The sequence below is a fragment of the Zalophus californianus genome, chromosome 7, assembly GCF_009762305.2.
Source record: "Zalophus californianus isolate mZalCal1 chromosome 7, mZalCal1.pri.v2, whole genome shotgun sequence".
Taxonomy (NCBI): domain Eukaryota; kingdom Metazoa; phylum Chordata; class Mammalia; order Carnivora; family Otariidae; genus Zalophus; species Zalophus californianus.
In genome coordinates this window covers 117,747,106-117,761,538 of record NC_045601.1, presented here as the reverse complement: position 1 = coordinate 117,761,538, position 14,433 = coordinate 117,747,106, and the positions used below count along the sequence as shown (strand labels likewise).

The window sequence follows — 14,433 nt, the reverse complement described above, 5'->3', positions numbered from 1 at the left end:
ATTGGAGAAGATATTTGCAAATATTTAACAAAATATAAAAGATTAGCTTTCATAGTTATAAAGAATTTCTACAAATCAATAACCTAATGGGTAAATGGGTAAACTAAATGAACAATTTGTATAAGGTGAATCCTAAGTAGGTAGTAAACATATAAGATACTCAGTTTCAGGAGTTAGCAGGAAAATGCAAATTAACAATTTTACACTTATCCAAGTGGCAATAAGGTGAAAATGTGACAAAACTGGGGTTTTTACTGATGCAGAGAAATGGGAAACTTTTACAGATTTTGGAGTGCTTCCTATGTGGAATTCAATTAAACAACAACTAGTAAAGAAAAATGTACTTAAGTTACATAAATGTTCATGCACACTGAGATTCATTGATCCCATTTCACCGTGTGTGCCCAGGATAAACTATTTTTCAAATTATTTAAGGACATTTTGCAGCATTATTTATGATAGCTGAAATTGAACACATTGAGAGCACATCAATAGGAGAAAGAATAGGAAAAATATGTTCGTAAGTTGGGATATTTATTTAACAATTAAAATATATAACCTGGATTTCTGTATGTTTTCAATATTACAATATTTTTGGGGAAAAAAGCAAGTTGTAATGATACTTTCAGAATGATGTCATTTTAGTAAAGTTTTTAAACAAATATATACAAAACAATATTATTGTTCAGTGATACATAAAGATTATATAAATAGACAAAAATAAACATAAGATTTATGGTATATTTGTAAGAGTTTGGGAAATGGGGAGAGTGGAATAAAAGGGATTTCTATATTATCCGTCACTTGAGAAATATGACAAAATATCAGTTGTCAAATCTAGGGTATGGATTTACAAGTGTCAATTACTTTTGTACTTTAGTTTAAAAACTTCTTTTAAGATATAGAAAAAGAAAAAAACATACAGAAACTACAGGACGTACAAACCAGATGATAGTAGAAAAGCCACAAGGAACTTACCTAGGGAGTTGACTGATGGTGCTAAAACACACACACAGAAACATGAGGTGAATCATCAGAATTGGGATCATTGACCTTGCATATCAATCACCGTGACCTCCTCTCAGGAGTTGCAGCCCAGTCCCAGGGAGACCTACTGACCTGGTGGTGGGACCGGAGGCCACTCCCACCAACTCCATCCCTTCCATCTCTATAAAGGATTTCAGCTTTTAGTAGACAGATGCTATACCTATGAAAATTTGTGGCTTACATTTCTCTGTCCTCATCCCTTCCCCACTGCTTTCCTTTCCTCTCCTTTCCTCTTCTCCTCCTTTATTTCTATCACTGCCCTTTTCTGTCACTCATCATTTCCTCTTTTTTTTTTTTCCTTTCCTCTCAGTCAGTTTGGAAACCAGCAGACCAAGTTTAGAAACTGACAGTTATTGACGGACTATCCTAAATCAGCACTAGGAGACTTTATCTATTACTTAGTATTCATATGAACTGATGGCATTTCTCTTTTCTCAAAGCATTTACAATCTAGGGAAATGTTACTGATGGGAAGTAAATTTTTGTTGAAAAACAAGAGAATACTTACTGTAATCTCCTTTGGATCCCTCTAAAAACACAAATGAAACCAAGAAAAATCAGTTTGGATTTTCTATTTCTGTAGTTTCAATATCATTACAGAGAATTACCCAATCAATGCCCTCAAATACCCAAGTAGGCAAGAACCTAGAGGCAAAGTCTTCTCATGACTTAATTTATGAGTCAAATGACATGAAAAAGCAGGTGAAGGTTAATAAAGGCAAATATGTAGTGAGAAGAGATAATAAACTATACATGGAAAGAAACGCTGAAACAGAAGAACATTTTAGTTATAAAATAAGTTGAGGTCAAGTAAGAAAAAAATGGCAAAATATTTACTCAACTTATTGAGAGTTCAAGTTTAATGAAGAGATGGCAAATTATAATGAATACACACACACGCATATATATTGTGAGTGGATGTGCATCCTATAACCTAAAACTTTTCACTTAGTAATGTCGTGGAAACATTGTCTAAAAGATCTGGAGACAGACAAAGCAAATTACATGAAAACTCCTCATGCTATCACTATTATTTTCATGAAAGTGTAAAAATAAATAATATTAACAGTCTGGAAATGACAAATTATGTTGCATAATTGTTTAATTTGATATTTTACTAAAGTATAAGTAAAGATCTACCTGGAAATGTAATGACAATGTGGTTTTTTTTCTCTGAAAATAAATGTTTTCCTGCCATACTTGGGTGTTATTGTGATGGCATTAAGTCCAAGACACACAAAACCTTCTGGTTTACACTATAATTACTTGTTTCTCCTGGTTCTGTGGATATTTGAAAACAGAAAAATACCAAGGTGCTGAACATTTTCATGTGCCTCATTGACATTTGCTATAAAACTTAGTAACATTAAAAATAAATTCAGTGCATTTCAAAATTTTGAATGATCATGACAACTTTAAAATATAACTTGTGATATATTTAAATATCAAAATTCAAGTACTAAATTTCATGCACCTAAACTGATATAATGACTTTGCCCAATATTTTCCTGTCAGAAGATTTTTGTAGTCTCTAGCTGACCAGCAAATTTATATTTCCATGTCCAGAAGTGATGGAGGGCAGACTGGTAGAGCTTGGGAACTTAGAAACAAGTTGGTTGAGCGTCATAGGGCCACCTTAGAGTGATTGGGCAATCAAAGAAATAAGTTGTCATTTGGCATTATGAATTTTAAATTATGGTTTATTTAGGCCACAATAAAATGCTTACTGATCCAAGTTTTCCCTAAGAATGCAAAGGTAGCCTGGAATAGAAAGAAGCTAAGATTATAGACTCTACACTAAAGATCCATAGCAGGAAATTAGTAAGATATTACTAAATTGTGTAAAAATAAGGTACATGAAATCTAAAGTCAGACAACTCTATATTTCTATCAGGTTGAGTCACTTGCAAGCCCTGTGGCTTTGGGCAAGTCATTAACATTTTTCTTATTAGGGATAACAATGTATAGTAAGTTAATTGATTTAAGAACTGCTTGTTAAGGAGTACCCTTACTGATGAGGAAAATAGACTATAAGAGGGCAAGAGTAGAAAGAAACCAGTTAGGGGTCAGCTGAAGTAGTTGAGGCAAGAGATGTTGATGCTTGGGCTAAGATTGTCATCATGGTGAGAAGTGATCTAATTTGAAATATAATGAGAAAGTAATGGGGATGGGATTTGCTGGTGGATTGTCTGAGGTGAGTGAGAGAAAGAAGTTAAAGAGGTAGATGGCCTGAGCAATTGAGGGAATGCTGGTGCCAGTACCTGTATGTGACAGGATCAGGACTTGGGTTTTGGACATGTTAAGAGTGAGATACCCCTCCTATATCTTCAGGACCACTATATTATGGTTGCATAGGTTGTTCACTGCACAGAGGGATTTGGAGACTGAAATCCCAGCAGTGTCCTTGAGTGAGGCTGCATCTGACTAGAGAAAGGAACATTCTCTCTAATTTGCACTAAAGCAACCTGTAGAGACCTTGAGCAGCCACAGGGGCTTCATTCTTTGTGGTTCACAGGGTCATTTGTAGATATTAAAATAAAATAAAAAATGTCCACAAGAGTGGCCAGCACATAGGAGGTACTGAATGCATGTTAATTCTCTCCCTTTGTTTATAGTTGTATTTTACTTATCTGTGTACCCTTATATTTCTCACATTTGGGTAGCTTCTTGCACTGATTTAATGTAGTGTTGTGATGATTAACTATTCTGAGGAGGTTTGTTTCCCAAGAAACATGAGATGTAAATGACAACAGTAGACAAGAGACATGTTTCCTTGGGCTCTTGGAATTTCAGTGCACAAGTCAAACCTTAATGTGATGAATTTTGGGGGATTTATTCCTCCATTTCTTAACATTTATATTAAAAAGGCACACTGAGTAGCTAATATTCCTGAGTTCTGGGATATTAAATTTTTCTTAAGTATTCAGATTACTTTTAGTCAATTAGGAGGTGGATAAAAGAGGAATTGGGTAGTACTGGGGGGAAAGATACCTCATGGTGTGAAGGTGAACATTTCTGAATACTTCTCAGAATCCTCTATACATTACTTTGGTTTCCTGTCTTTTTACCTAGGTTTTACAGCCCCTCATGTTATAACAGGAAAAAAACATTGATTTTCCTTTAATTTTACCATAATCTCTAAATATACTTACCTTGTTCATCATATGAAGTGTCTAAAGGATTGAGGGAAAAACATAAGATTCTTAATTTCTCATAAATAGATGTCTGTATTAATTTCTTAACAAGTCAATATCTAATTTATTTACTGCTTTCTGTTGAATACAAATGCCAGAATCCTAAAAGACAAGATGAAAACATAATGAGATTCTACCTTGACAACTATGTCTACATTATTTTCTTACTAGGTGAAAATCTGTTTACCTCTTCCTCTTTTAGATCTCTGAGAGGGAACATCTTTTGGGGGAAAAAAAAACAGATTAAGTTTACTAATAGCTCATCAAGAAATATTTCATCATATGTCTAAATCCAAATAGTAGGAATTTTCTCCTTTCCTAGATGTTCCCATTTCCTCTGGATTCCATTTCAGGAAAGGAAGAGAGGATGCCATGGTTCCTCACTCTGTTGTTCATGACAAATGAATCACAGAAGTAAGAGGAGGAGGCATGGACCAAAAGGCCAAGTGTGGGGCATGACAGCAAGCAGACTGATCAAGCTGTCTCCTCTCTCCTTTTGGAAATATGAACCTTTATGCTTGTAGAGTGTGTGTGTGTGTGTCCTTATAAAAAAGTAGGGTGTCTTGGAATCTACTTAGAACCATTAGATTTCTGGATGTTTTATTTCAAATAATCTTTATTATTATTTTTGCATCGTCAGATTACATGTCCTGATTTGATTAATATTAATCAATTAATTAGACTAATATTAATAATACTAATAATAAATACTGAAATTCAGTTTAAAATGAGCCTTTTTTGTCTTAACCAAGTGGGGATAGTGTCATGTGAGAATATGAGTATTGAACTTGGGGCCACGAACCTGGATTTACTATCCAACTCCTTTTTTTGCTAGGTGAATTTTGGTCTCTTAAACTTTTGAATATCAATTTCATCTTCTAAAATGAAGATAATAATATAAGTTGTGTTCATCTATTGTGCTTTATAGCTTACTGTGTCTTTTCATGTATATTATGCAGTCTTCATGACAACCCATGAATTATGTTCTTTATCCCTGTTTCACACATCTAGGAAATTGTTCAGAGAGGTTTCTTAGCCTTTCCAAGACTGGTATAAACAGGAGTTGGAAATAATTTTTTTGATGTCTTAGGAAGGGGACATACTTGCCTTTTCTGAGAAAAATGCAAAATCATGTGTATACACACACACACACACACACACACACACACACACACACACATATATATATAAAGATGGATTGGCAGTTGGATATTATAACAGTAAAAGGTGTGCTGACCTAACAAATTGTGCTCAAAGGGAGATGAGTTTATTTTGTTCTCTAAAGAACACATTCCTCCATTAATTCTGTAGTAGTTCCTAATCTATTTACCTCTACCATCCTCATAGTCCAGAAGACCAGCACCTGAAGTAAAAAGGAGAGAGTGCTTCATGGTTTTTCTTCTTGAAAAGGAGTGGGACTTTAAGACTCTGAGAGCTAAAGTAGAGATAACCCCCCCCCCCAAAATGAATGATGATGGGAATTAATTTACATCGCAGGAACTAGGGACTGCATAGCTGGAGCAGATGATGAGTGACTATGCCAGTCACCAGTTTCACTAGACTAAATAGTAATCAGGAGGGGCCTCAAATTGCTTTTCCTTCTTGGTGCTCCAGCACTTAGCTCCTGTTTTCCTTCTCTTACTAATCCTGGGCTATCTTTCAGCAATTCTGGCATCTCACTAGACATTGCCATGGAAAATCTGCTTCACATCTTCACATCTTGAACTTGGTGCTCTTCTCAATCATAATCATCTTAGTTGTGTTTACTCTTTTATTATTCCTGGTACATTCAATTCTTCTACCCAGGCACCTTGCTGAGGCTCTCTTCACTACCAGAGATAGACCTTCTATTCCACTGCCCAAGGAGTCTGCTGTTTTCATGACTTGGTATTACTGTTGCTGCTCCACAGGAGGCATCTGAAGAGAACCTCAGAATCATGCAGACCTACCCCCTATTAATTTATTCTGCCCAATTTCAGTTTGGCACTCCGTGTTGCATAGAAATCTCCAGTGGATTTCTCCCAGTAAATTAGAAGTTCTGTTCATGGAATGATGCATTATGCATACAATGGTAAACAAGACAGACTTGGTCCCTGATGTATGGAAATTCCATTATGCTTTCTATTTTTCCTTTCCTCCTGGGTCTAAGTACTTACTTTGTTCTGAACTGTATCTTGATACATCAATTTCTGTGGAAGAATCAAGCAAAAATATTACTATTAGTTACTTGTGAGAGATATTCTTCCTCCTGACCCACCTCTCCTCACTCTAAACTGTGTTTCTGTGCTCCCAAAGTGGCCTTCTTGATATGATGTATTAATGGTTCCTACCTTTTTCTAGCACCTGCAGCCAGCTCAGTTCTACCTGTTCCTCCACACTTATTCTCTGAGGGCTCATAGGTGCTGAGATGAGAAAGACGGTCATTGGGGGGGGGGGCAGGGAATGCAGCTGACTAGAAGGGAGTGGGGAAGATACTGAAGAAAATCCTGGAAAGAGAGACCTTATGGCATGGAAATAAGTCATTGCCTACAAGAGCCCCATCTCTGTTTCACTGATAAATACTATTCTATATTTGTTTCTTCTTATCATCTCTGTAGTATTAAGTCACTAAAATTCTTGAATTCTTTTGATATAATACTAACTAGTGGTGTCTACTAGCACAGTATCTTTTCTTTTCCATTTTATTCCTTAGATAATTTCCCTTAGAACTCAGATAATTTTAGAGTATTCTCATTATTACTATTTTTAAACTCAATCTGCTTTTTTGGGGCATTGACATTATTGGTAATGTGAGTTTTGGGAGTTTAAAAATGCAAGGGAAATCACTAATAGGTCAAAGACTCTTTTATTCATGTTTTGAAATGGATTCTCAGAATACTGGCAAAGTCTCCAGTTATCTAATAAGTAGAAACAAACTGTAACTGAATCTTGGCATCACTTCCACTATGACTTTCCCAGGGAATTTCCATTTTGACTTGTTACTCACCATTTTGCTTGTGCCGTGTCCATCTTGTTAATAAAATAGCCAGAATGGCAAGTCCCAGTAGAGTCAGGATGACAACCAAAGTTATTTCTGCAACAAAACCTCACCTGTAGGCCTGGTTATTTAGACCTGGCCATTATCAGAGACAACTTCTGGTCACCTCTTTTCTGTTTTCACCAAATAGACGTATCTCCTCTGCCCCTGTTTTCTGCTACCTGAACTCATTTCTTCCTTTATTTTCCCCATTTATTTTCTCCACATTCCTTCCCCTGCCTATTTTTTATGTTGGTCCTTTTGGTCAGATACTAAGAACTTCAATTGCCGTGCACTCTTGATTTAGAGTGGAAAATGTGACAAATTTCCTCCTCAATTGAATCCCTTAATCTCTGCAGGCAAAAGGCTAGAGGGATTCAGTGATATGCAAAGCAGTCCACTGGTGTGTGAGAAAAAAAATATATTAGTTCTATTTTTATGTAATTTTGTATTACAACTTTAAAATTCTAGATTTTCTGTTTTGAAATATATATTATTACAGTAGTATGTTTATTATATATATTTGGAATGTGTGTGTGATATACACACATACATAATGTGTGTGCAAAAATTTTTACATGGGTGAACAATCAAAACTTTTAGAGACCCCTGACTGAAGGTGGTCATATTAATGAAAACCACAGCAGATGGCATAAATTGCTTATCATTGGGAAAGACCTTGTAGTCATCATCCACGAAGCCCCTCATGATAAGACAGTGGTGATGACTGTTACTTTGATTGATAGGAGAAAGAATGCTGAAACTGCCTAACCTATATCTGTTTATGTATAATTCAAGAGACATATCTTAATTAGATATTTTGCTGTGGTTATGAAGAACTGAGACTAAGGAGCCTTTGGGAGAAAAAAGGCAGGCAGGCAGGCAAGCAGAAGGAAGGAAGGAAGGAAGGAAGGGGTGGAGTGGAGGAAGGAAGGGAGAAAGAAAGAAAAAGAAAAGAGGTAGGAAGGGAAGGAGGAGGAAGGGAGGAATGAATGAATGAAAAAAGGAATCATAAATCTGCCTGTGACAGTAAAAAATGTTGAAGACAATTGACTCTGAAGGGCTAAGCAAATTAATTACACTAAGATTAAGGCTGCTGCAGGAAAGCAATAGATGAATTCATCTCAACATGTAATGACACACCTCCAATTGGGGAAAATTGGGCAAATGTCAACCAAATCTTTCAGGTGTTAGATCATATGAGAAAATTTTCCCAAAAAAACAACCTTCAGAGATTTGCTCCTAATAGACCACTAAAATGAATAGTAAATAGTTTGGAATCTTTTATGCAAGTCAGAATTTCATAACTGGTATGAAGTAATCCTTAGGGGAGGAAGGAATAACAAGGTGGAGTACTTGGAGTGAGCCTCTGGTACTCCCTTTGGGTAGTGTAGTGTCTGAAATGCTCTGGCTATTGGACAGAAGAAGATCCACTCCATTTATGAGGAAAATAAGAGGAAGTTTTGATGCAGATTATAAAGTGAGTAGTATTACCAGAAGTGAGATAACAGGCTAAGGAATTTTCCTATTATTCCAGAGGATGGTTATTTTCTTTTAGTAGTTCAAACTCCTGAAACCAAAGGAGAAATCAGTATTCTTACTCTGGAGTTTAGTTGATTGTGGATTGTTTTCCCCAGGCTTTCAGGGGAATCAATGAGAGTGAAAGAAAGGATATTGAATTTGAAAGAAAGCAGGCAAGTAAGATAAAGCAGTGTGTTAAAGTCTCTGAAAAGAAGACTTCTGAGTCAGTAGGGTCAGGGAGGCCTTAGAGAGGGAGTCAGTCCATACCCAAGACTGCCATTTTCCAGGTATTGTCTTCAGTGGATTCTGTGTCATCTGGATTTCTTTTGTAAGAGGGAGATCAAGATAAAAGGAACACTCCAAGATCACTGTTTCTGAGCAGTATGAACTTGAATGTGGGGGATGCCCTTGTAGACAAGCATGCAGAGGGTTGCAGAGGAACTGTGTGACTTAGGTTGATCAGACCTAAGCAGACTACAGGAGTGTGGCCTATGAAGATTCCAGAATCTATGTCATAACAAAGAACTGGAACTTTAGAGAGGCAAGAAGAAAGGAAGAGGGGACCAAGAGACTGGGAAGATTTCAGAATATGTTAGAGGACTTTAAACTTATGAATTTGGAAGGGAATTTACTCTATCTGGACTCTGGAATAAGTTCTAATTTTCCAGAGATTTTGAGGCCAGAGACTGTATTTTCTTCATCCTTGTAACTCTTGAGGCAGAGAACATCCTATGGAATAGGCACTTAATAAATGTTTAATAATTAGAAATGAGAAAAATTCCTAGATCTATTTAAAAGGAGTTCCTTGAAACACATGGAGGATCAACCAGTGAAGCCCAGATGTTGGGGTTAGATAGTAAGGAAAAGTCAAGAGGTCTGTGGTGCTAGGATGAAAGAGCCAGTGAATGGGATTTCAAGCCACTGTGGAGAACCAGGGGAGTAATAAAACCTTATAGTTTTTTTTTTTAATAACTATAAGGCTTTGTAGTAGATACACACTTTACATGTACAAACTTATTTAATCCTTAGTAATATTTACAATGAAACCCTTCAAGACTGAGACATCTGAAGTCACCCAGCCAACAACCAGCAGAGTTTCTGACTCCAGAGCCCACACTCTATTCATAAAGTCACATTTCCTTTCAATCTTGGGGGCCTACTACTTATGGTAGTATGTTACAGGCTAAGCTGTCAGCCACTGGAGGAGCAGAGTGATGGCCAGTTTTAGGATGCTCCACCCTCCAGGTTTGGGGCAGCTCTGGACTACTTTGATTTATTTTTCACCCATATCCCCACCTGCCTCCCCTCTGACAACCATCAATTTATTCTTTATAATTAAGAGGCTGTTTCTTGGTTTGTCTCTCTCTCTCTCTCTTTTCTCCTTTGTTCATTTGTTTTGCTGCTTAAATTCCACATATGAGTGAAATCATATGGTACTTGTTTCTCTGTCTGATTTATTTCACTTAGCATCATAGTCTCCAGGTCGATCCATGTTGTTGCAAATGGCAAGATTTCATTCTTTTTTATGGCTGAATAATGTTGCATTATATATGATTATATATATATATAAAATCTCAAATCTTCTTTATCCATCCATCCATGGGTGAACATTTGGCTGCTTCCATAGTTTGGCTCTTGTAAATAATGCTAATGCTGCAATAAACATAGAGGTGCATGAATCCCTTTGAATTAGTGTTTTTGTATTTTTGGGGGGTAATAACCAGTGGTAAAATTGTTAGATCATAAGGTAGCTCTATTTTTAATTTTTTGAGGAACCTCCATACTGTTTTTCATAGTGGCTCCACCAGTTTGCATTTCCACCAACAGTGCACAAGTGTTTTTCTCCACATCCTCATGAACACTCATCATCTCTTGTGTTTTTTATTTTAAGCATTCTGACAGGTGTGAGGTGATAATTCATTATAGTTTTGATTTGCATTTCCCTGATGCTGAGTGCAGTTGAGCATCTTTTCATGTGTCTGTTGCCTGTCTCTATGTTTTCTTTGGAGAAGTGTCTGTTCATGTCTTCTGCCCACTTTTTAATGGGATTATGTTTTGAGTGGAATTGTATCAGTTCTTTATATATTTTGGATACTACCCTTCATTGGCTATGCCATTTGCAGATGTCTTCTCTGATTCCATGGATTGCCTTTTAGTTTTGTTGATTGTTTCCTTTGCTGTGCAGAAACTTTTTATTTTGATGTAGTCCCAAAAGTTTATGTTTTATATTTCCCCCGTGTCTCAGGAGATATATCTAGAAAGATAAGTTGCTATGGCCAATGTCAGAGAAATTACTGCCTGTGCCCTCTTCAAGGATTTTTATGGTTTCAGTTCTCACATTTAGGTTTAACCCATTTTGAGTTTATTTTTGTGTATAGTGAAAGAGAATGGTCCAGTTTCATTCTTTTGCATGTGACTGTCCAATTTTCCCAGCACTAGTTTTTGAAAAGACTATCTTTTGGCCAATGTATCTTCATTCCTCCTATGTTGAAGATTAATTGACCATATAATTGTGGATTTATTTGTGGGTTTTCTGTTCTATTCCATTGATCTATGTGTCTATTTTTATGCCAGTACCATGCTGTTTTAATTACTACTGCTTTGCAATATAACTTGAAGTCTGGAATTGTGATACCTCCAGATTTTTCTTTTTCAAGGTTGTTTTGACTAATCAGGATCCTTTGAGGTTCCATACAGATTTTAGGATTGTGTGTTCTAGTTCTGTGAAAAATACTGTTGGCATTTTTTTTTAAAGATTTTGTTTATTTATTTGACAGAGAGAGAAACAGCGAGAGAGGGAACACAAGCAGGGAGAGTGGGAGAGGGAGAAGCTGGCTTCCCGCTGAGCAGGGAGCCCGATGCAGGGCTCGATCCCAGGACCCTGAGATCATGACCTGAGCCGAAGGCAGTCGCTTAACCAACTGAGCCACCCAGGCGCCCCCTGTTGGCATTTTGATAGAGATTTAATTTTATCCATAGATTGCTTTGGGTAGTATACACATTTTAACAATATTTGTCCTTCCATTTCATAAGCACGGAATATCTTTCCATTTCTTTGTGTTGTCTTGAATTTCTTTCATCAGTGTTTTATAGTTTTCAGAGTACAGGTCTTTCACCTCTTTGGTTAAGTTTATTCCTAGATATTTAATTGTGTTTGGTTCAATTGCAAATGGGATGGTTTTCTTAATTTCACTTTTAGTTGCTTCATTTTAGTGTTTAGAAATGAAGCATATTTGTGCATATTGATTTTGCATTCTGCAACTTTACTAAACTCACATATCAGTTTTGGTAGTTTTTTGGTGGTCTTTAAGATTTTTTTTTTATTATGTTACATTAATCACCATAAATTACATCATTAGTTTTTGATGTAGTGTTCCATGAATTCTTGTTTGCATATAACACCCAGTGCTCCATGCAGAACGTGCCCTCTTTAATACCCATCACTAGGCTAACCCATCCTCCCACCCCCTCCCCTCTAGAACCCTCAGTTTGTTTTTCAGAGTCCATCGTCTCTCATGGTTCATCTCCCTCTCTGATTTCCCCCACTTCATTCTTCCCCTCCTGCTATCATCATCATCATCATCTTCTTCTTTAACATATAATGTATTATTTGCTTCAGAGGTACAAATCTGTGATTCAACAGTCTTGCATCCTTCACAGCGCTCACCATAGCACATACCCTCCCACATGTCTGTCACCCAGCCACCCCATCCCTCCCACTCCCCACCAACTCCAGCAACACTCAGTTTGTTTCCTGAGATTAAGAATTCCTCATATCAGTGAGGTCATATGATACATATCTTTCTCTGATTGACTTATTTCGCCCAGCATAATACTTTTTAGGATTTTCTATATGTAGTGTCATGTGAACCATAAATAGTGAGAGTTTTACTTTTTTTTTTAATTTGGATGCCTATTATTTCTTTTTGTTGTCTATTTGCTGTTGCTAGAACTTCCAGTACTCTGTTGAATAAAAGTGGTGAGAGTGGACATCCTTCTTTTGTCCGAGATCTTAGAGGAAAAGCTCTCAATTTATCACCATTGAGTATGATGTTGGCTGTAGATTTTTCATAAATGACCTTTATTATGTTGAGGTATATTCCCTTTAAACTCACTTTGCAGAGGATTTTTTTATTATGTTATGTTAATCACCATACATTACATCATTAGTTTTGATGTAGTGTTCCATGATTCCTTGTTTGCATATAACACCCAGTGCTCCATGCAGAACATGCCCTCTTTAATACCCATCACCAGCCTAACCCATCCTTCCAACCCCCTCCCCTCTAAAACCCTCAGTTTGTTTCTCAGAGTCCATAGTTTCTCATGGTTCATCTCCCCGTCCAGTTCCCCCCCTTCATTTTTCCCTTCCTACTAACTGTTTTTTAAACATATAATGTATTATTTGTTTCAGAGGTAAGGGCTATGATTCAACAGTCTTACACAATTCACAGTGCTCACCATAGCACATACCCTCCCCAATGTCTATCCCCCAGCCACCCAATCCCTCCCATCCCCACCACTCCAGCAACCCTCAGTTTGTTTCCTGAGATTAAGAATTCCTCATATCAATGAGATCATATGATACATGTATTTCTCTGATTGACTTATTTCACTCAGCATAACACCCTCCAGTTCCATCCACGTCATTGCAAATGGCAAGATCTCATTCCTTTTGATGGCTGCATAATATTCCATTGTATATATATATACCACTTCTTCTTTATCCATTCATCTGTGGACATCTTGGCTCTTTCCACAGTTTGGCTATTGTGACATTGCTGCTATAACATCGGGGTGCACGTACCCCTTCGGATCCCTACATTTGTATCTTAGGGGTAAATACCCAGTAGTGCAATTGCTGGATCATATGGTAGCTCTATTTTCAACTGTTTGAGGAACTTCCATACTGTTTTACAGAGGGGTTGCACCAGCTTGCATTCCCACCAACAGTGTAGGAGGGTTCCCCTTTCTCTACATCCCTGCCAACAACTGTCATTTCCTGACTTGTTAATTTTAGCCATTCTGACTGGTGTGAGGTGGTATCTCATTGAGGTTTTGATTTGAATTTCCCTGATGTCGAGCGATGTTGAGCACTTTTTCATGTGCCTGTTGGCCATTTGGATGTCTTCTTTGGAAAAATGTCTATTCATGTCTTCTGCCCATTTCTTGATTGGATCATTTGCTCTTTTGGTGTTGAGTTTAATAAGTTCTTTATAGACTTTGGATACTAGCCCTTTATCTGATATGTCATTTGCAAATATTTTCTCCCATACTGTCAGTTGTCTTTTGGTTTTGTGGACTGTTTCTTTTGCTGTGCAAAAGCTTTTTATCTTGATGAAATCCCAATAGTTCATTTTTGCCCTTGCTTCCCTTGCCTTTGGCGATGTTTCTAGGAAGAAGTTGCTGTGGCTGAGGTCGAAGAGGTGGCTGCCTGTGTTCTCCTTTAGGATTTTGATGGACTCCTGTCTCACGTTTAGGTCTTTCAACCATTTTGAGTCTATTTTTGTGTGTGGTGTAAGGAAATGGTCCGGTTTCATTCTTCTGTATGTGGCTGTCCAATTTTCCCAGCAACATTTGTTGAAGAGACTGTCTTTTGTCCATTGGACATTCTTTCCTGCTTTGTCAAAATTAGTTGACCATAGAGTTGAGGGT

General features: G+C 37.0%; 1 protein-coding gene across 1 annotated transcript in view; it reads right to left on the bottom strand.

The window, feature by feature from the left end:
* Positions 1-9,243, bottom strand: part of TSBP1 (testis expressed basic protein 1) — a 77,020-nt gene extending 67,777 nt beyond the window's left edge. Inside the window, 9 exon segments of the mRNA XM_027602859.1 lie at positions 979-999; positions 1,556-1,576; positions 4,200-4,220; positions 4,314-4,343; positions 4,429-4,461; positions 5,572-5,604; positions 6,398-6,430; positions 7,228-7,314; positions 9,046-9,243. Coding sequence (XP_027458660.1) covers positions 979-999; positions 1,556-1,576; positions 4,200-4,220; positions 4,314-4,343; positions 4,429-4,461; positions 5,572-5,604; positions 6,398-6,430; positions 7,228-7,314; positions 9,046-9,058 — 292 coding nt within the window. The 5' untranslated portion in view covers positions 9,059-9,243.
* Positions 9,244-14,433: the final 5,190 nt, after the last annotated feature.